The 23009-nt window shown below is 36.7% G+C and overlaps 1 protein-coding gene across 2 annotated transcripts in view; it reads left to right on the top strand.

Moving 5' to 3' along the window:
* The window catches only part of SLC39A8 (solute carrier family 39 member 8), a 72564-nt gene that overhangs the window by 10694 nt on the left and 38861 nt on the right, over nucleotides 1-23009 (top strand). For both annotated transcript variants that reach the window (XM_025051852.1, XM_006918873.3), the window contains exons 3-4: nucleotides 14373-14535; nucleotides 21736-21905. In XM_025051852.1, the coding sequence (XP_024907620.1) occupies nucleotides 14373-14535; nucleotides 21736-21905 (333 nt within the window). The remainder of the gene's footprint in view (nucleotides 1-14372; nucleotides 14536-21735; nucleotides 21906-23009) is intronic.

Raw genomic sequence — 23009 nt, 5'->3', positions numbered from 1 at the left:
AGGAGAGCAGGACCCACTTTGGTCTCATCAGGAAAAGTGAGAGATGTGTCTCTTCTCTTCAGGGACAGCGAAAGAGAAAGTTAGCCCAAATTTCAGATGAATGGTGATGGTAAAATCAGTAGGCCGATTTGGAGTTTGGTAACAGATTCTGCTTTATATATGTATTGAACGCATATGCTAGAAAACATACAAACCCTCTTGGTAATGGATGCATGCTATTGATGATACCAGGTAACTGAGTTTGTATACAAAATCATGATGCTCTACAGTTTTCTTTAGGAGCAGGCGTCTCAGAATCTAGGTATATTCTACACCTACACATATTAATGAGAAAAAGTAGATGCTGGCTTTGTCCCTAATGACGGGATGAATGCCATTTAAGTACATGTTCTGGGTGAGGCCTTCACTCTAGCAGAGGAAGCAGGTCCCGTCCTAACAAGAATGACAGCTATTGTTCATGGCATACTGATCATGTGCCAGGCATTGTGCTCAGTGCTTTCTTATACACCATCCCATTAACCCTCCTAACCTCACAGGGTCAGTAATCTATGTATCACCAGTCTCAGCTACATTAAATACTCATGCAAATTCATGGCACAGAAGCGGTGGAGTGAGGATTCCACTCCAGGGTGACTGCACTTCAAAAACTATGCCCATTCTACTGTTGAAGACTGAAGACTATCATCGCATGGAGAGGCTGGTTTATTTTCCAGAGAGTCAATCGCCTCCTATGTTGTCCAAGTGCCAGGATGTCAAGGTAGAACTGATGCCAGTTTCTCGAAGCCACTGGGAACTGTATAAACATTTGAAGCAGGATGATGTTCTTTGCTGATATTCCTCTTGTTTCAATAAAACAAGAAAAAAATATTATTATAATTTTCCCTGCTGAAGCTGTCTCTGCAATAGTTAGGGCTAGCTCTAAAACCTGATGCTAGTTCCTCCGCAAGCTGTTTTTCACCTTACAATGTCATTTCTTGATTAATGACATTTGATTCTCAAAACAGTATTGTGAGAAAATTAAGACCTATCAGTTTCCCCCAAAACTGAGGCACAATTAAGTCATTTGGCAAAAGTCACCAAGTGCCCAAATTTATCTGGGAGAACAGCCATTTCAATTTAACTGGAAGGTAGAAATGTGTAAATTCCTATTCCATTTCCTTATCTTCCAGTCACTCCTGAACATATTGTGGTTGGCTCTGTCCTCAACGCTTTCTTGAAGTTACTTTATAAGGTGTCACCCCAAACCTTATTGCTAAATACAGTGAACATTTCTCAGGCTTTACCTCTCTGTTAATTTTGATCGTGCGTTTGAACACATCCTACTTGAAACACACCCTTTTCTTGCCTGTGACTGCATCTAATTCATTTTTCTTACCTCTCTGGCTGCTTCTTCTCAATTTCAATGTCTTTTGCTCATCCTTTAAATATCGGTGTTTCTTGGGGTTCTATCTCAAGCCTTCTTTCTTTTAATTTTACACATGTCCTCAGTCACTCCTGTGGCTGCAGCTATCATTTCTCTGTAGAAGTTTTCTAAACAGGTCGGCTTGGTTCAGATTTCTTTTGTGAGGTTCCGCTTTGTACATGCTATTGCCCCAACTCAACAGGTCTAAATCTGTCTCAAATGGAACTCATCAACTCCATCCTTTCTTCATCAAAACCTTCTGGTAATCCTGTTTTGCCAGTCTGAGTGATGGGCGTCACCACTGTTCAGTTGACTAAACCGAAAAACTGGGTGTTATTTTTGACTCCTCTCTCTCCCTACTTCCCACATCAAATGCATAGAAGTCCTGTCATAATAACTTTTAAATATTTATTACTTAATCTCTCTAAACTCCAGTGTTTTGTTTTGTGTAATGGGGATATTTTTACTTACTTTATGGAATTGTTGAGGAGATTAAATTACATATTTTATCTCACTATCTGTCTTGTGCGTGGCATGCTGTAAGTGCTTAATAACTGTCTGTTGTGTTGCTGCTGCCACCCACTGTATCCAGTCTTGTCTCATGTCTCTCTTTGTCACCCACATCGCTGTCAGACTTATATCCCTAATATGCAAATATGATCATTCCACCATCCTCAAATGGTTTCTCATTCCTGTTAGAATAAAACCTAAACTTCTTGACAGATATTTAAGCCCCTGCACTATCTACCCCTACTCCCATATTTCTCCAACCTTATTCTCCTTTTTTCTTCATATTTCATCATATATGTTGCTTTCTCCAGGAAGAATTTGACAATCCCATTACTTTAAGGTGGGTTAATTATCCTCTCTTCTTCACATTCATGGATCCTACCCTAGCACTTACAAGGTCATACTGTAATTATCTGTTTTTAACTGAACCCTACAATAGTCTGTATGATCTGTGAGGTTAGGAACTGAGTTTATCGCAATCTCCTTCTTGATTTCCATAACTAGCATAATGAGTAGCATATAGTAGATATTCAGGAAATATTTGTTGAATGAATGAATGCTGCTTAACCTCAACCTTTTGACAATAAATTTAATACCAATATAACTTTCCAAATTATTCCAATCAACTGAAATGTATCATTTAATTCAAGATAAACCAGCAATTCCTATATTTGATGAAGACAAATTAATAAAAAATAGTATAAAAGAAATAGTATGTTATAATCGAACCCATGTATCATCTAAGTAGAAGGAAATAGTAAAGTTGTTACTCTATCTAATTTCTAAATTTTTCAGAGTTATTTTCTCTTCGTTTAGACATAGATTTTCTCCATAGCCCATAGCTATCATTTTTAGAGTAGTTTGGAAACATTGGTGTTTTATTAGTTTATTCGTAGTATCAGGGTCACACTGAGCTGATTCTGCTAAAGTTTCATAGAATGAACGTTGAAACTTGTGACTGGGAAATCTGGCTCCTCAGAGATCTTGGAGAATGACTCTCAAGGTATCAATTTGTATTTCTCAGAATTACACTCAGATACTTATGTACTCATTACTAATTACCTCTCATCCCTTCTTTAATCTGTTAAATTAGTGATTGTTGTTAAATTGAGTGTCTTATACGTATGATGCTTTGTTAAGGGTATAGGAAGATATAAAAAGTAATTCGTTCACCCTCTCTAGATGTTCATGATCTTACTAAAGATGTGTCCATTTTCATGAACAGATGATAATACAAGAAAGAACACAATAAGTGCTAAACAAATAAATACTATGGATGTAGAAGTCTGGACAAGAAGGGATGAGCACAGCAACATGAAGCAGAGGGGGTTGGGCCCATGTGGGACACTTAGGAGCTGGATACTTTGCGAGGAGGAATATCAGAATTCTAGGTGGGGCCATAAAAAGTCAGAATGAAGGTAAAATACAAGATTTATTGGAACTGTTTGATTAGGGTAGGGAGTTTAAGTGTGCTTTTGAGGGATAGTAAAGGGAGAATGGAACATTGGAGAGAGATAATTGAGGTTCTTTAATGTTAGGACTTCAGATTCTTGGCAATAGGGTGTGTGTGTGTGTGTGTGTGTGTGTGTGTGTGTGTGGCAGTTTGAATAGAAAAGTGACAATGGCAATGTCTCAGTAGAAACAATCTTGTGTGGAGGGGTACAGGCTGAACAAGATGATAGGTATATTAGGTAAGATTGATTAGAAGCTCCCAATTTGTCAGTTAGGTGGTATATAAGAGCCCGTGTGTCATTCGTATGTCCCCAACCTTTTGGCATCATGGATGGATGCTCTTATGAGAATCTAATGCTTGATGATCTGAGGTGGAGCTGAGGTGGTGATGCTAGTGCTGGAGAGGGGCTGCAAATATAGATGAAGCTTCACCTACTTGCCTGCTGCTCATCTCCTGCTGTGCAGCCTGGAGGTTGGGGACCCCTGTGTTAGACCAAACCTTTGGGATTCAAGATCCCTTTGTATATACTCTTAAAAGTTATCGCAGATACTAACGGCTTTAGTTTATGTGTTTATATCTATTGATATTTACCATTATAGAAATTAATGTTGAGAAAATTTAAAAATATTTATTTCTTAACAATAACATTAGTAATCCCATACCATGTTAATGTTTTTTAAATAAAAAATAACCATTTTCCATGATAAAATAATTAGTGAGAAGAATGGCATTATTTTACATCCTTGCAAATGTTTTTATTATCTGGCTTAGTAGAAGACAATTGGAGACTCACACGCTTCTGCATTCAATGTGTTCTGATATATGTCATGCTGCCTCTAGAAAAATCCATTTAAAAAAATTTATTTTGTTATTAGTTTCAAGTACACAGTACATTGGTTAGACATTTATATAGTTTATAAAATGATCCCCTTAATTACTCTTTCTCTCCTCTGGCTCTCCACCTAGCCATTACATTAATGCTGACTGCATTCCCTATGCCGTGCTCCCCAACCCCATGACCATCCATCAACTACTAATTTGTACTTCTTAAATCCTTCCCCGCTTTCTCCCAGCCCCTAATACCCCTCCCCTCTGGATGTCACCAAATTGTCTTCTATCTTTGTGAAAAATCCATTGATTCAAAAAAGAATGAGAGTGAAAAAGGAAAATACAGTCTTAGTATTATTATGAAAACAATTTTGACCTTGCATATACTCTAGTAGGGTCTTGGTAATCTCAAGAGTTCCTAGACCACACTTTGAGAAGCACTGTGCTAAAAGATTGTCACATAAATGGGCCTGTGATGGACAAGGCTATTCCTTGCATGCAGAGGTGAGATGGCTCTGAAGGATGAGTTCTCTCCTCGTGGCATCTGCCCCGGCCCTGAGTTGAAGAGGCGTGTCTTCTACACTTTATCCCTGGCAGTACTGAGTGGGAGGCCCTTGGCAAGCAGCAAAGCTGAAAGGCATTCTGGTCTTGGCAGTAAACGGGAGAAGGCCTGTGGGGCTATGTCGCAGGTGATAGAAAGTAGGATGGCCCCTGCCATCTGCGAGAGGGTCAGGGACAAGAAGCAAGAATCCAGACTACTTGTGCTCTGACACCAGGCTTACTGGGGTGAGAGGGATTTGAGAAACTGAATGTAGAATGGGATAAGGCTGAGAAACTTGTTAATAGTGATGTTAAAGTCAGAAAACGTTGTAAACCTCTTTCAAAAAGTGTATCACAGCTTTTAAAATTTCTTTTTCTTTAGTAAAATTAGAAAAAAAATCTAGCTTGTCTTAATTGTGTTTGGAGGAACTTAGATGAGAGATTTAACCCTCTCTCCCCCATGATTTAACTTTATTTTTCTAATTGAAACAGGAATACATGTATATTGCTTAAGACTTTGGTAAATATAGGGAGATGAAAGGAAAAAATAAAAATTATCACCCAGAGATAAAAACTGTTAATATTTTGAAGCATATATTTCTCGATTTTCTTTAACCTTATTTATAGTAGTGATGTCATTCTATGCATACTGTTTCATAATAATCCTTTTCCCTTTAACGATGTATGATTAAACAAGGCATCTTTCTCCTTTAAATAATATAGTTAGGAAAGACGCTTTTTGTGTCCTTTTAAGGAAGAATTTCATGAGTGAAATGTGGGCATGCGTGCGCTTGTGTTGTGGGTAGGAATGTACCAGCACCATGGTGGCTTCAGTAAACAGTGTAAGAAAACCTGAGGGAAAAAATGGAAAAAATGCATCTTGAAGAAACGGAGTTGGGATTACTTGATTAGCCACCTCTTAAACTTAAAGATCGTCTTTCTGGACTGTTCTTTGCTCAAATCTTAGAAAACTATGTTTTATATTGGTAAAATAATAATGAGTAAACTTTGAAGAGTAGAGAAATAGCAGTCACTTAAAAGTTTGGGTCTCAATAAGAAGGTATAAACTATGCTGGAAGTTACTTGACAACCTAGAAAACTGGCTGGACATGGTATTTCATTGTAATTTTGATCGTCACTGAGTCTAAATGCATTATGAGGTGCCCTCTCTCTCCCTACCTTTACCTCCACAAAAGAGAAAGAACATCTACACCAAACAGTGTCCTTATTGGGAATGTGAATGACTTGGCTTCTGCAGAAGATAGTCCATGGCAAAACAGAACCTGAAACCACCTCTGGGTGACTTTCGACTAGGATGATCATTTCATTTCTGGTGTAATGTGAAGGTCTTGGCACGGTGGGCACAGGATCGGATAGCCCTGTTGTTTTGTGTTATTTAATGATGCCATTTGATGAGACAGCCAAGTAGAGAAAAGAGCCCATGTATTGAGAAAAAGAAAAAAAATGAAGGTTTAAATGGTGGTAAAACTTATCTTTTTGTTTTCCCATAGGTTCTAGATGTAGCATTCATTTGTTAGCTTTAAAAGATGTCTATTAAATAATTACTTTACATGTCAAGCAGGACTCTTTAATTTGAAAGTGAAAGAAACTTAATATTAATTAGCTTAGGTCAGAAAGGGAATTCACTGGTTCAGGCAACTGAAGAGTCAGGGGCAGAACCAGCTTTAGGCACAACTGTATCCAGAGGATTGGTGATGGTATAGGAAAACTGTCTTTTTTCTACTTATAGTTAACCTTTTTTCACATGGTGGAAAATGGACTAAGAAGCCCCTAGACTCATAGCAATCCTACTAGAGAAGGACTTCCTCCACAGCTCTACCATAGAGTGGACATATGTTCCCTGGGCAGCCCCACTTAAATCACATAGGAGGCTCCCATGGCGGTAAGGTGGTCTACTACTGGATGATGGGGTGTGGCCTTAGATGGGCAAAAACAATAGGCATTCACTACATTTTACAGGTCTACGTAATTTCTCATGTTTTGGGCTTATTTCACTCTCCCTTTCCTTGCTTTTGCACGAATTGTATAAGTGTTCTCCAAACTTCTCTCTTGTTTCTGTACACTCTCTCCTGATGGTCTCTTCCACTGCCACTCAGCTATTATCTCCTTACACAACAGAGCCGCATCCTTATGTCTGGCCTCTCTGCTTTTCTCAGAGAAAGCTCACTCTCATTTCCATCGGGTGTCCCACAGGCATTGCAACTTAAAATGTCTAAAACCAAACTGCCATCGTTTTTTATGTGTTTCTCTTCCTAGGTCCCTTAATCACATCAGTAGCAACATTCTCTTCCCAGGTTCCCGGAGTTCTAACCTCAGAGTAGTTTTTGACTATTTCCTCTGCATATCATTTCCCTCTTATATGAACTCTCATAGTTCTTTGTCATTATGCCTTTTGTGAATTTATTGTTTTTCTTGGGGTTTATAGATATTGGTGTATCTGATTTAGTTCCGCCACATTATTTAGATTTTCTTTACTGGAACATATTATGACTTATCTTTGTACTACAGTAGTTCTGCACTTCTCTGTGGTGGCAGTTACCTGTGGTCAATTGTGGTCCAAAAATATTAAATGGAAAATTCCCGAAATAAAGGATTCATAAGTTTTGGATTGTGCACCATTCTGAGTAGCGTGATGAAATCTCCTGCAGCCCCTCTCTGTCCTGGCTGGGCTGTGAATCATCTCTTTAGTAGAGGCCAAAAAAATTTTTGGTTTCCTCCCACCTTCTACGTTCTTCTAGCTGAGTTAATAATTCAAATGACATACAGAAGATTAACAGAAGAAAACCAAAGTTTTAATACGTGCACATGAATAATTCACATAAGCATGAAAATATGTGCACATGAATAATTCACATCAGCATGAAAAGTCCAAAGATAGTCTGGAAAAATTAGATATAAATTTCATTTTGGACAAAGAAAAGAGGGGAATGGAAAAGTGAAAATGGGAGGTTTAAAGGTAATTGAAAAAAGAGTGGAACACACATGTCAGGCAAATTTCTTCCAGGCAACCCAGAAAACAAAGGTAGGCCGGGTTGATCCTGCCGCCAGGCCCCTGCCTGAAGCCCTCCCATCCACCATACTCAATTCAAATTAGGCTAAAGGAAGCATCCTAAGATTTCTTTCTTGGAGTCAGCCTTTCTATCTTAATGTCTTTGGCAAGAAAGGGGGAGGGTCAAAGGTTCTTTCTGAGTCTTTTGTTTCTTAATGACCAGTTTAAAATCAATATCTATAAAGGCACATTTCTGGAGGTGGTAAAACTTGAATATGCTCCATGCTGAATATGCTCCTTGCCAGTTAGTCACCTAATAACCTTCTAAGTTATCAGATCAACTGTAATGGTATCAAAATGCCTGTGCTCAAGTAACCTCTATTTTACTTAATAATGGCCCCCAAAACACAAGAGTAGTGATGCTGGCAATTTGGAAATGCCAAAAAAAAAAAAAAAAAACCAGAAAAGAAAAAGAAGGAAAAAGCCCTAAAGTGCTTCCTTTAAGTGAAAAGGTGAAAGTTCTCACTTGATAAGGGAAGAAAAAAATCAAGTGTTAAGGTTGCTAAAGGAAAACAAAGCCTGACAGTAGTTAAAGCAATAAAAAAAAATGTTATTTGAAAACCATTGCAATAGGGGAAAAGGGGCCTTGGTTATAGAACTGGGCTCAATTTTGAAAACAAGGAAAAGGAGAGATTTCTAGCCAAGAAGCAGGATAGGGGGCAGTGGATGGAAAATTACCAGGAGGAAACGTGGTAGTGGTGGTGGTGGTGGTGGTGGTGGTGGTGGTGGTGGTGGTGTTCTGGGGATTTGATTAAATAGACCTAACAGGATTCTTGCTAAAGGCAGGTCAGGGTGATGAGATCAAAGGTGGGGTATTTTCTCTAAACTGACTTAGCAGGATTCTTGCTAAAACTGGGCAATGTAGGCCCCACAAGGACAGATGCAAGGCTGAAACTTAGAGAGCTTAAGGAGCCTGACTAAAGTTTAGTCAAGTAGAGAGTCTATTTCATTTCTAAACTATGTAATTTTAAATCTTGCTTAACTCATTGGTATTTGTTATAAACAGATTTCAACTGTATAAAGTGTTGAGCGAGGGACTTGCCCTAGTCATTCAACCTCTTCCCCCACACCCCGCTCCAGCCCTTAGCATTCCGAAGATATGAGAAAGAAGAAAAAACAAAAAACCAAAAACAAACAAACAAAAAAGATAAAAAAAAACCAAACAAGTAACAACAACAAATAACTTTACTAGTCAAGACTGGCAAAGAAGAAGTAGGGAGAAACAGAAGAAGAAATGTATGTAACTACATTTTGAATATAATTTGAAGTCTCATTTATGATATGCATTTAAACACCCTTACGTCTTCTACTTCCTTACTTGTTCGCCGTGTACATAAGGCTCATTTGAGATCACTTCAATGTGGCAAGAGACTCATGAATAGTAGTTAAACTTAAAACTGAGAAAATGTCTTCAGGAAAAAGTCAACCACTGAACATTGAGGCACCTGCTTGTTGGAATTTGCTTTCAATAGCACAAGGCTCAAGAGGCCACAGCAAACATGGGAGGGTGGCAGGGAGGGGCACTTTCGAGAATAGAAACCTTGTAAAAACAAAAAGAAAAGCTCACTAAATAAACGTGAAGCATATGGTGAAAGCTCATGAAGTTTTATTACGATGAATGCTACTCTGGCTAATCACCCTGAGTTGTTTTCTGAGGCATCTTGTGTCTCCTACGAGTTTCAAAATTCATTCATTGTTTGTTTTGGAGGTGAAAGAGTGCGTTTGAGAGAATGTTTGAACTTCCTCAGTGGTTCTGCAGGTTTTGTTATTGTCCTTACAATTCAAGCGCTCATCCTGTTTGTCCTTGCTCTGAGAAACACTGCCCTTTCTTAGACAACTGCTTTCTTTGTTTTAGGTTCAACTTTGTTAAATCAAAGCATAATAAAAATCAGTAAGCAAAAGTCTGTTGCATTTCTATACACTAATAACAAACTATCAGAACAAGAAATTAAGAGAACAATTCTACTTATAATTGCATCAAAAAGAATAAAATACCTAGGAATAGATTTAACCAAGGAGGTGAAAGACCCATATATAAAAAACTACAAGATATTGATGAAAGAAATCGAAGACACAAATAAATGCAAAGATATGCTGTGCTCATGGATTGGAAGAATCACTATGTTAAAATGTTCATGATATCTAAAGCAATCCACAGATTCAATGGACTGCCTATTGAAATTGCAATGACATTTTTCACAGGAATAGGAAAAATAATCCTAAAATTTGTATGGAACCACAAAAGACTCTGAATACCCAAAGGAATCTTGAGAAAGAAGAACAAAGCTGGAAGCATTATGCTCCCTGGTTTCAAACTATATTACAAAGCTGTAGTAATTAGAACAGTATGATATTGGCATAAAATCAGACACATAAATCAATGGAAAGAATAAAGAACCCAGAAATAATATGTGGTCAATTAATTTTTGACAAAGGAGCCAAGAATATACGATGGGGGAAAGGACACTGTCTTCAATACATGGGGCTGGGAAAACTGGACAACTACATGCAAAAGAATGAAACTTGACCACTATTTTACATCATACGTAAAAATTAACTCAAATGGATTAAAGATTTGAACATGAAGATCTGAAACAGTAAAACTCCTAGAAGAAAGTGTAGGCAGTAAGCTCCTTAACATAGGTCTTGGAAATAATTTTTTTGAATTTGATACCAAAAGCAAAAGTAACAACAGCAAAAATAAACAAATAGGACCATATCAAACCAAAAAAGCCTCTGCACAGCAAAGAAAACCATCAACAAAATGAAAAGTCAGCCTATTGAATGGGAGAAAGTATTTGCAAATCATATATCTGATAAGGCAGTAAGGTCCAAAATATATAAAGAACTTATATATCAACAGCAAAAAGAACCAGATAATTTGCTTGAAAATGGGTGGAAGATCTGAATAGACATTTTCCGAAGAAGACATACGGATGACTCACTGGTACATGAAAAGATGTTCAAATCATTAATCATTAGATAAAACCACAATGAGGTATCACCTTACAGAGTGGCTATTATCAGAAAGATAAGAAATAAAACATGTTGGCAAGGATGTGGAGAAAAGGGAACCCTTGTGCACTGTTGGTGGGAATGTACATTGACACAGCCACTATGGGAAACAGTACGGAGATTCCTCAAAAAATTAAAAATAGAATTGCTATCTGATCCAGCGATTTCACTTCTGTATATTTATCTGAAGAAAACAAAAACACTAACACAAAAAGATTCATGCACCCCCCCAACCCGTGTTCATTGCAGCATATTTACAATAACCAAGATAAAAGGAAAATGTTCATTAATGGATAAATGGATAAAGAAGATGTGGTACATATATACAATTAAACATTGCTCAGCTATAAAGAGGACTAAAATTTTACCATTTGTGATAACATGGATGGACCTCAAGGGCATTATGCTAAATGAAATAATACAAAGAAAGACAAATATTATACGATCTCTTTTAAATGTAGAATATAAAACAAAACAAACAAAATAAAACCAAGCTCATAGATACAGTGAACAGATTGGTGGTCGCCAAAGATGGGGGGTTGGGAGTGGGAGAAATAGGTGAAGGGAGTCAAAAAGTAACAAGAAAAAATATGAAATGAAATGAAAAAATCAAGATTGTTTAAAGCCAAATTAAGCTGCTGTATAAAACTATTGGATTCTACTTGTTGATACATAGCTAGTATAAGTAAATCAGGCCTGCCATTAATTTTGTGTTGCCACACTGTTAGTACTCTATAAGTATTCTATCCTGATTCTCATGTCATAAGCAAGGTCTAGAGCTTTGTCATCTCTCCACCTGCTTACTCTTTTTTGAGATCGAACAGTTGCTACTCTCAAAGTGTTATTGTTCATGATTACTTGCCTAGACAACATTTCCACACAGATGCTTCACAGATCATGTAAGATCTTACAGCTAGCTTAGAGTCTTGATTATTATAGAGTATTGATTATTTATTCCTTTGATTGCACTGTTTTTCCTAATTTATGTAGGAGATTGTCTTTAATGATGTACAATGAACAATTGGCGCATCCTTAAGTGTAGTGACTTTCAAACATTTGACTGCCATTTACAATAAAAAATAAATTATAAAAGAAAAAAATTTATTTTTCCACTTAGAGTTGACATTCAAAAGTATATTAGTTTTAGGTGTATAGCATAGTGGTTAGACATTTATATAACTTACAAAGTGATCCCCCCAATAAATCTAGTACCCCTCTGACACCATACATAATCATTACAATATTATTGACTATATTCCTTTTGCTGTACTTTGTATCCCCATGACTATTTTGTAGCTGCCAATTTGTACTTCTTAATCTCTTCACCTTTTCCACTCAGCCCATAAAAAATGAATTTTACATTGTGATCCAGTGTACATGTGCATGGTATGTATAAAGTAAAAGTTTGATTAAACATTATTTATCCTTGTTATGTGTGATACACGCCGTAGTTTCTATTATATTGTTCTTTATTTCCTTACAAAATTCTGACTATAAGTGGATTTCCTGACCACTAATGGGTCACAATTGTAGTCTGCAAAGCACTGCTTACCAGTCATCAGGTTTTAGGATATCTTAGAATGTTAATTCCAAGAAGACTTTGAAAATTACCTATGGAAAATTTTCCCTTTTCCTCTTATTTTATATTGGAAGGAACTTGAAATCCAAGTAGGTTAAGCCTTCCTTGCAAGGACACAGAGCTGCTTTGTGTTTATACTATTACACTCATTTGTTTCAGGAATCATGCAGTGGCCAGTTGGACTACAGGGACTGTAATTTTTGAGCCTAGCAATTATGCTCTTGGGTGGTTTTATGGTAGTGATAAATTTTACCCACTTCCTTCCACCAGTTGGCTATCAAGCTATTTTCTCCCTCCATTAGTTTATTATCCCCTATTCTTGCCAAAGGGAAGACTGTTAACAAAGCACTGAGTGTACTGTCTCCTCTTCTAGGGATGGCACACTGCTGTTATTGTCATGAACTCTCAGAGAGCATGGGTTGAATAAGAAATAGGTGTAGGCATGTAGTTAGACATTAAAAATATAAAGAGGTCTAAATGTATATTTTCTTTAAGGCAATTGCAGTCTTACATCTTGATAGCTCCATATATCTTGATATAGTTGATGTTTTTTCACCATTCCTTCAAAATCAGTAATGATTTCCTTTTCCCGAAGTTTACATTTTTGGTTTCATTGTTTCTGTTGTGAAGGGAATTACAGAACTTAGGGTCAAACAATTAGCAAAACCTTTTGAGTTCTCAATCTCAGTCATAGTGTGTCGTTGATCAGCATGGGCTGCTCTAACAAAATACAATAGACTAGGTGGCTTAACCAAGAGAAATTTATTTTCTCACAGTTCTGGAGACTCTTAGAGGTGACAGAAGGGTTGGTGTCTGGTGAGAGCTTTCTCCTTGGATTGTAGACATCTGCTTTCTTGCTGTGTCCTCACGTGGTGAAGAAAGGGAGAGAGCAAGCAAGCTCTTGGCATCTCTTCATATGAGGCCACTAATCTGATCAGAACGGGGCCCCACCCTCATAACTTCATGTGTGCTAATTACCTCCACAGGCCCCATCTCCAAATATCATCACATTAGGGTTTAGGGATTCAATATGTGAATTTTAGGAGGATACAATCCCATCCATTGTACAAAGCTAAGATCTTAGTGAAGTTTAAATAGTGACTGAAGTGTGTAAAGAAATGCTCTCAATTGTACTTATTAAAGACAGACTCTTTTATTTGAATGAATGGATGTTTTTCACACTCTATAATTCTTATAATATTCATTAGGAATAGTAACACATTTAATTTCTTTTAGTATTCTTAGGAATATAAATATGTAGAAGATAGTTTATAGTTAAATTTTGCCTGAGTAAAATGATACCTTGAAAAAGTTATTTTTTGCAGAGAATTCTTTTCTAATGAAGAATCTATTTCTCATTAATAGCTAATGAATTTCTAAACAGTCCACCACTATTTTAAAACTTTATGTAACATAGAACAGCTACCCAACATCACTGAGAATAATACATGTTTTAGCAAACAATCATTTGTGCCAAGCATATTTTAAAATAACTTTTATATGTTGGGATTATTATTGCTCTCTAGGAGGGTGGATGAATCTCTTAACCATGAAACTGTAAGGGAGCCTGGTGTTTGTCTACAAGAAATGTTATAGAGAGCCACTCCAATAGCCCACACAACATATCCATTCAAACTGCAGGAAAATAGAGGGAGGATGGAGAATATTGAATCGTTTTAAAGGCCTTTGTTTTAAAGTCCTTGGAAACTCCCAAACCAGTTCTTATCTTTTTGGCTGCTATAGGAGGACTGTTGATTAAGAAGATTTTTTTTTGCTATTTTTATGGTTTCTAGGTTAAAAGAGGTGTGGGTTGTTTTCCAATTTTAGGGGTTTATATATTTCTGTAATGGGTTTTTGTGTAAAAAATTGGTACTGTGTGTCTAGAAGAAATATTCCGTGTCTCTTTACAGCATCTTTGCTTGGGTGCTTTTACTATGTTAACACACATATGTTTACTTTATTTCTGCTATTTCAGTGCTTGTCAGCTGAAGAGATCTTTTCCCTTCACGGTTTTTCAAATGCTACCCAGATAACCAGCTCGAACTTCTCAGTCATCTGTCCAGCAGTCATACAGCAGCTGAACTTTCACCCTTGTGATGAGCGGCCCAAACAAAACACTAAACCAAGTCTGTCTGAAGGTACATTAGAAGCTGTTTTTCCCATTTGTTTGGAAATTTTGTGGGCTAGCCCGAAATGAAGTCAACATGCTTCTTTTTCTGCTTTACTGGTTTTATTACTCTATGTGGAATTCCCTGGTAAAGTACTTATATTCTGGACATGTTTAGAATAAGAATGATTAGAACTCATCCAAGCTTCAAGTTATGCTGTTCTATTTGTGGAGTCAAATTTATATGTGGTGTTACTTGAAAACTTTATGAAACTAAGTTCTTGATTTTAAACAATATATGTTTTATGCTGTGCATATTGGATTGTATATTAACTATATAGCTCAAGACTGATCAGTTAATTTCTATTACCTTGTGCTTATAATATGCCAGCAATTATTTTAAGTGTCTATAATGGTATTGCCATAGATATTGCATTTTAAATTTCTTTATTGCTATAAAGAAATTTTAAAATATAAGAAAACAAGTGCATGCTTACTGTACATTTCACATACTAAAACATGAAGAAGAGTTTTTTTTCACAAATGAGATAAACCAGTTGTTCAGGAGGTCTGTTTGCTAGCTGTGTGCAATTTCTTGGTATTTCAAAATTGTTACACTGTCTGATATGGTTATTTTAATTCTCATTGTTTTGTTCACTTATGCATTCAATAAATGTTTATTGAATGACATGCCAAGCACTTTTCTGTGTATTGAAGATTCAGTCTTGAGCAAGAAGGAAAATTCCCTGCCCTCTTAGGGCTTATGATGTAGTGGAGAAGAGAAATAATAAACATTGATACAAACAAGCAAATAAATAATGTAATTTCAGAGTGATAAATGTTATGAAGAAAATAAAGTAGGTAATAGGTAGAAGGAGATGGTGGGTGAGTGTGATTTTAAATGGGTCAAGGAGGACTTTCTGATGAGGTTACATTTGAACAGACACCTGACTGAGGGGGTGGGAGAGGGCTGTGACAAGATCTCTGAGTGAAGAGCGTTCTAGATTGAGGGAACCATCAACATAAGCTTGGACATGTGCTTGGCGTGTGTAAGGAACAGCAAGAAAGCCTGTGCGTCTGGAGCAGAGTGAGCAGGTGGGAAGACAGAGGAGGTGATGATGTGAGGAAGCCGGGGGCCTATAGGGTTCTCTAAATTGATTGGATTTTATTCTGAATGTGATATGAAGACATTGTAGGATTCTAAACAAGGGAGTAATGTGATTTTATTTGAATTTGTAAAAGATGATTCTACCTGCAGTTTGAAGGATAGACGGTAATGGGGTAAGAGTAGAAGCAAAGAGATTGGTCAGGAGGCTGTTGCCAGGGGTTGGTGCTCTGGATGATGGGGACTTGGGCTAAGGTAGAAGAAGTACGAGTGAGGAGAAGTGATCAGATTCAGGAAGGATTTCGGAGACTGTGCCAAAATGGTTTGCCTCTGGATTGGATGTTGGGGGGGGAAAGATGAATCAAAGTTTGAGTCATTGAAATTGGATTGGATGGTTGCACCATTTCCTGGGATGGAGAAGACTGGGGAGAAGCAGTTTGTTATGGAAGAAGCAAGTGGTGAGGATAAAGAATATGATTTTTGACACAGTCAGCTTGAGACATTGATGTAGACTAACGAGGAAAGGTGTTTGGTAGGCAGTGGCATGCACACGTTTGGAGCTCAGAAAATAGGTTTAGGCTGGTCTGAGTGAGCACATTTAACATGAAAATAATAGAGACTATAGAGAGGCTAAAGATAGAGACGAAAGGGAAGCATCGACAAAGGAAGTGCCTATTTAACTTACTTTTGGATTCTTTTGTGTATATATGAATACTTAAATCTCTCCATGTGAATAACAGAAATAACGATAACAATGACAATAATGATAATAGCTAACTCTTATGCAGCATTTACTATGTTGCAGATACTGTTGCAAGTACTTTATGCATGTTAATTAATATTCGTACAACTATATGATGTAGGAACTACTATTCCCATTTTATGACCAAGAAAACAGAGGTACAGAGAGTTTATAGTCATTTCTTAAGAGTGCGCAACTTGTATATGGCAGAGCCAAGTTCAAACCTAGGCCGTCTCGGCTTCAGAACCCATGTTCTCTATTATATTCTATATTTACGTATACAAAGAATAGAAATTACCATGTATATTTTATCAATATAGTTATCAATTTTGTAAATAATAATTTCAGAACTAATTGTTCAAGCAAATATTATTTTCTAGAATATGTACTAAATAGGAACATATTTATATTTCTACAAGTCTGTTTAACTTTAATATAGTTTGCACTTTACATTCAAAAGTAAATTCAGTAAATGTTTTATATACTAACATTTACTAAAAGTAGAGCATAGTAAAAGCATAGATTCTGAAGTCAGGTCACCTGGGGTCAAAGCTCAGCTCTGTAATTTTTCAGCTATGTTGGATATGTGACTTTATTTATGTCTTCCTTTCTCAGTTTTCTCATCTAAAATAGTGCTTTTCTCCTAGGGTTGCTCTAAAAATTAAATAATATTAGCAAAGCATTTAGAATCACCTGGCATATGATTAGGCACTATGTATATGTCTATTAAATAGAATATATGTAACATGCACATAATTCTGAGATGGGGCTTCAGAAAAAGCAAATCCTCTGTGCAGATTAATTACTGATAGTCAAAAGTGTTTTTAACCCCAATTCTCATGTTTACTCTATCTCAGGAACCAGGAGATAGGAACAGGGAAGTGGAAACAGGAAGTGAGAAAATTCTAAAATGGAAAAATCAACAATTCTAACTTAAAAGATCAGAAAGACACCAAATATTTGTATAGAGGACCCCAAAAAGAGAGAAATACCTCTTAGGGTACACAATATCTTAGACATTGAAATGGGGCTAGAGTAGGGGGAATGGGTCAGAGGACATATAGAACTGTTTCTGGAGAATCAGGGAAACTAGTAGAGCATTGTTATCACCTATCTAGGATGTTTAATTTGACAATATATTGCCTTTATTTGGTGTTTAATATCTTAATTGTCTTATTTTAGGGCAGCTGTGTGAAGCTGAGCAACTTATTTAATGTCTCTGTGCCTCAGTTACCTCATCTATAAAATATAGATAATAATATTACATTCCTTATAGAATTGTTGGGGGTATTAAACGAATTAATATTTGCAAGTTCCTACAAGGGTGCTAGGCACTGAATAGAAAGAATATGACTTTGCTCTTCTTATACATGTGTTCAAAGGTTCATTCCTATCTTTGGTCCCCGTGTAAGCCCATTCTTTTCCCACAGAGAACTATATATTTTTAAATGACGAAATGCACTGTATTCTTGATATAACTGTTAATATACATTCAATTCTGAGTTCATTCAAAGGAATGAAAAATGAAAATCAAAATAATCCAAAGGAGTTATGATACAAGGATTTTATGAATGCATTTACACTGATGTTTCAGTGGGCATATATCAGTCTCATTTATCAGAGACCTCACGTTTAGTGATTTTGAAATTGCCTTTCAGGTGCTTTATAAACTCATATTGATGAGTGCAATAAACAAATAATAAATTAAATTCTCTAGGAGACAAATTAAGTTTTAGCAATAATTTAATGGTTCAGAATTGCCTCATTTTTATTGATGAGGTCAAAAAATGCTGTTTAATTCAAATAATAGATAAGAATAATATAATTTTACTTGTAATGTCCCTGGAGATCACATTGTTCAACTTCAATAAATTGAGTGATGACATAAGTCTTAAGCTCCAGAGAGGTTAAGTGGCTTTCTTAGATACAATACCTGAGATAGGAAGAGAGGGCTCTGAAGTCCTAGTTTGTTGTTCTTTCACTGTATAATAATGGGCTAAATGAACTATAATTTATATTATGGTCTACTTACTAATTTTTCAGTGAAAATAATGATAACATTTGTTGAAAATTTACTATATTCTGGGGGCTGCAATAATTGGTTTTATTTTATTCCTGTAAAAAGTTCTATGTGATAAGATAATTAAATGACTTAACATAGGTGAAGCTTTTCGAAGACTCTTACTCCATAGCAGGCATTTAGTAAATGTTAACTTTTTTTGTTAATATTCCTTGGAAATTTATTAAAATATTTCAGAAATCACTAAGCAGCAGAGAGAAAGGAGTCCTATGTGTATATGGGGAAGGCCAAGGAATATGTTTATACTGATTCATTCTTTGGTGCTCCAGTTGAATGAATGAATGAATTTGTTTCCCCTGAATGGTGTTCTAACAATACAAGTAGGGAAGCTATGCAGTGTGCCTAGAAGTGATGATTCACACTCCCAAAGTTCACCAAGTGGTCCTGATAAGTATGCATAAAAGATTAGATAAGCAAATGAATTGGTATTTTTTTCTGGCAAAGTTCTGGGTTGCATCTTGAAATACAGCCTTCATTAATTCATCCATCAAGGAATGTGTGCTATTTGCCTAAGGAACATTCTAGGCACTGAGGATGACTAAAACATAATCCTTCTCCTTGAAAATCTAATAATTTATATAATATAGACAAATAAATGTGATGACATTATTGTAGCACATGAGAAATGGTGAGTGGCCCAATTACCTTCAATCAAAAAGCTATGGGAAACTTGACAAGCAAGAGACGGCTGCCTGGAGGAGCTAGGAAAGCTTCATAGAGGAAGTCTTTGAGTTGGCTTGGAGAGTCATGTGTGAGTTTCTCAGGCAATGAACATAGAAAGGTGTTTCCAGATAGAGAATCATTAGAAAAGGTAATTCTGTATTTGAAAAACAGTGTGTCTGCATAAAGGCCATGTTGACAAAGGGGTAAATGACACTGGTATGGTCGTGTGGGAGTCAGTGGATGAAGGGTAGTTTCAAACAGAGGCATGAAATGATCAGAGTTGTGTTTTAGAATAATAAATCTGGTGGCCATGTCAAGTAAGGGAGGAAGGCAGACAAAAAGCTGTCATAATGTATCAGGTGAGGCAGTGAGAGATCTCGAGAGCCTGAACTCAAGGCTTAGGCAATAAGGATGAAGTTGGAGTGAGATTTCAAACAAAATTGGTAGAGTATGGTCACCAATCGTCTATGGAATTGACTAGTGGAGAGTGAGAAATTAAATTGACCATAACATTTCTGCTATTTATGGAGAGAGTGCACAAGGTAATGGAACAAGAATTCTCAGGGGAAGGTGATGAGTTTAATATGCGTATGTGACTTTGTCTCTCTTTGGTACTCAAAAACTCCTTTGCATTTTTATTTTAGTTTCAACATGTATGTTCCTTGTCTACCCAATGAGATTATGACCATTTGTTGAATGAATGAATGTAGGTAGGCTAATGATGGGATAGAGACTATTTTCGTTAAGGGAAACTACACATAGATGTATCGTGGAGGATGTGAAATTGAGAACTTTCTCTATGTGGAAACTCTGAGGGGAGTAGGTAGTATTGTTTTGGGAGATAAGGTAATAAATGAGAGTGAAGTGGACCTTCGTAGGTCCAATGAGATGACTTTGTCGGAAATGGTCGAGTCTGGAACTGATAAGAAAGTGTCTGGAGAAGATAAAGTCATGGTCAGTGCTGTGATGTAACACAGTAACATTTATTATCTGTTCATTTCATTTGGTCCTCAGTACAGGCTATCTATATTGTTTTGTGTATGGGCGTGCCTACATATTTCTCAGCTTCCCAAGCAAAAGATCTAAGCTGTTTGTTGGCAGGAATCAGTTTGGTTCACACCCTAGGCTCCATAAACATTTGCTAAGATTGTTTATTTGTAGATAGAATCACTTGAACTAGAATAGTGGTGAACAATCTTGTATTCATGAAGCATAATATAAAATGTTTAGTTTTGTTGAGCCCTTTGGGCTTTTTAAAAATTAAATCACCTCTACAGGAGTAATGAAGCATATTACTAAAAAATGTGGGCCTTGGAGACAGACTGTCTAGGTTCAAGATTTGCATGACTTTCTGCATGATTTATGCAGCTCATTTGAATTGCATATGTTTCTTTTTCTCAACTGCGTGAAGGAGGTAATAGTAGTACTTACCTCATAGGGTTGTGTGATGATCAAATCAATTGATACATGTTAGTCTCTCAGCACAGTGCCTGGCATGTGGTTATACTCACTAAGCATTAGGTATTACTATGGTACTCCACTGATAGTGTCCATGTGAAAAGTGGCCCAACATTTGAAAATGTTTTCTGGATATTTTAAAGAAGTGGCAATGTAGAGGCAGCTTTCTAATCTTTCACATTGTCCTTTGTGCACAGTGTGCGAGGCCATAGGCAAAGCCACATGTTGAACAGTTCAGGGGCCCGTTTATATGTCAGCTGCACTGCCAGCCACGACTGTCTTGGGCTCACACAGTCTGTTTTACTTGCATTCCCATTGCATCTTTAAACCAACCCCTGTAGGATAACCAGGAGGAAATTGGTCTTCAAAGGCAATGAGTCGCACAAGCCATGAGTTGTAGAGCTTAGGGTGACATTCATTCATTTCACTCAAAGCAATATTTATTAAGCATCTGCTGGGTGCCAGGGCCTGGGGATAGAGAGATGAATAACACATCATTTTCTCTGTCACCAGGACCTCTACTGTATTGGACATTTTCCCCTTAAACTGGGCCTGGCAGGGTCAGTTGTATAATACAGCTGCTCCTTTCCTGTGTGCATCCTACACTGGCTGAGTCCAGGTCCCACGAGGCCCTAGTTGGAGGGCTGAGGTGCTGCCTTCCTTAAGAAGGTGCTTTCCACAGGCAAGCGATTTTGCAGACAAGTGATTATGACAAGCTCAGTGTTAGCAACTATGGTCTCCTTGAAGCTAACCCACCCCCACCCATCTTCCATACTTTTTCCCTGAAACTCACACTGTCTCTGTATTCCTCTGAAAGGCTGAATTTTGACTAGGCCTAGAGCCAATAGATGAAACTATGTGGCATGGAGCCTGTGGGCCAGAGATTGTCACTATTCTAGATGTTCTCCAAATTTCCTGCAAGCTTTATAATTCGTTGATCCTGTAATGATGACTTAGGACTGATGAAAACATGCGCATGGGTAGTGTTTCTATTAATATTTAACATACTATATTTCTGTTCTCAGTTTTTCATGTAATTTTCATTGAGATGATTTTGCTGTTTTAAAGAAGATATCTGTTTCAAGCTTTTAAAGAAGATATTTGTTACCAGTTTAGTGTAAAGTAAGACTTCATTTGGCTCTTTTGCTCTGATTAATTTCCACTCTTTTTCTCTGATTCACAGTTTGGGGATATGGATTCCTGTCAGTGACAATTATTAATCTAGCATCTCTCCTTGGATTGATTTTGACTCCGTTGATAAAGAAATCTTATTTCCCCAAGATTTTGACCTTTTTTGTGGGGCTGGCTATTGGGACTCTATTTTCAAATGCAATTTTCCAACTTATTCCAGAGGTAAGGATGTCGGCTGTTTCTGTGAATAATTGTTTCTTTTCAATGTTTTATCACTTTGTACATTTTAAGCCTCCATAATTCTCACAGAATTTTATGGTCTGGTGTATAGTGTTTTGGATAAAAGAGAGTTAAAACACAGCAAATGAAAAAGCTTTTCTCAAGCTGCAGGGGATGTCACTGTTAGAGATAAAATTGATATTCTAAGAGGCCAGCCACTGAGACGTGCTCAGACAGCTATGGGACACCTCTGAGGGCCTTAAAACTTTATTCTGTCTTGCATTTGGTAAGTTTAATCTTTCTACACATTTTTATTATTTATTTATTTATTTTAAAGGGCACGCAATGTCACATTTACTGAAGAGACATCACAAAATTCCCTCATCTATTTATTGCAGCTATAGAAGATTAGAGGATAATAAGAATGTGTTTGACAAACCTTTATTTTCTTGACAGTGAAAAAAATCAATTAAAGGCCAATAAATAAACAGCAGCTTATTTTTCCCCTTTGATAAAATGTATTACTGATCTGACATTGACTCTTGTGCGCTATTTAGTTAATCAACAAATAATATATATGTTTTATTTCAAATCTATATTGTGGCCACATAAGGAAGAGAGAAAGAGGAAGGAGAATAAGTGAGAGGAAAAGAGAGGCAAAAGAGAAAGAGACATTAAGAGAAAGTCACAGAGGGGAACTAGAGAAATTCATATACACATGGACTGTCTCCTACCCCAGGCACACACAAATGAGGAGAAGCAAATCTCAAGCAAAAAGAAAATAGTAGTTCAGGGTATCACCCTCATCTCATAATTTTTAGAAAATTGTAACCAAAGTGTCTTTTAGTTTCCACAGCTATATATGAAATCAGGGATGTAACTTCTTAGAGTCATAGATTTATTATTATTATTGGTATTATTATTATTGTATCTAGAAGGGACCTAAGAGAACATCTACTTCAAACTCTCAAGTGCAGAGATGAAAAAAATTAAAGTTTGGGGGGATTAAATGACTTGATTATAGCCATACAATCAGCTAGTAATAAAACTAGGATGATGATACAGATTTTCTGGTTGAAAAATGTTATGTGTAATATTACCTGTAAT

This window comes from Pteropus alecto, unplaced genomic scaffold (genome assembly GCF_000325575.1).
Source record: "Pteropus alecto unplaced genomic scaffold, ASM32557v1 scaffold5, whole genome shotgun sequence".
Lineage (NCBI taxonomy): Eukaryota > Metazoa > Chordata > Mammalia > Chiroptera > Pteropodidae > Pteropus > Pteropus alecto.
This window is presented reverse-complemented; position numbering and strand designations above follow the sequence as displayed.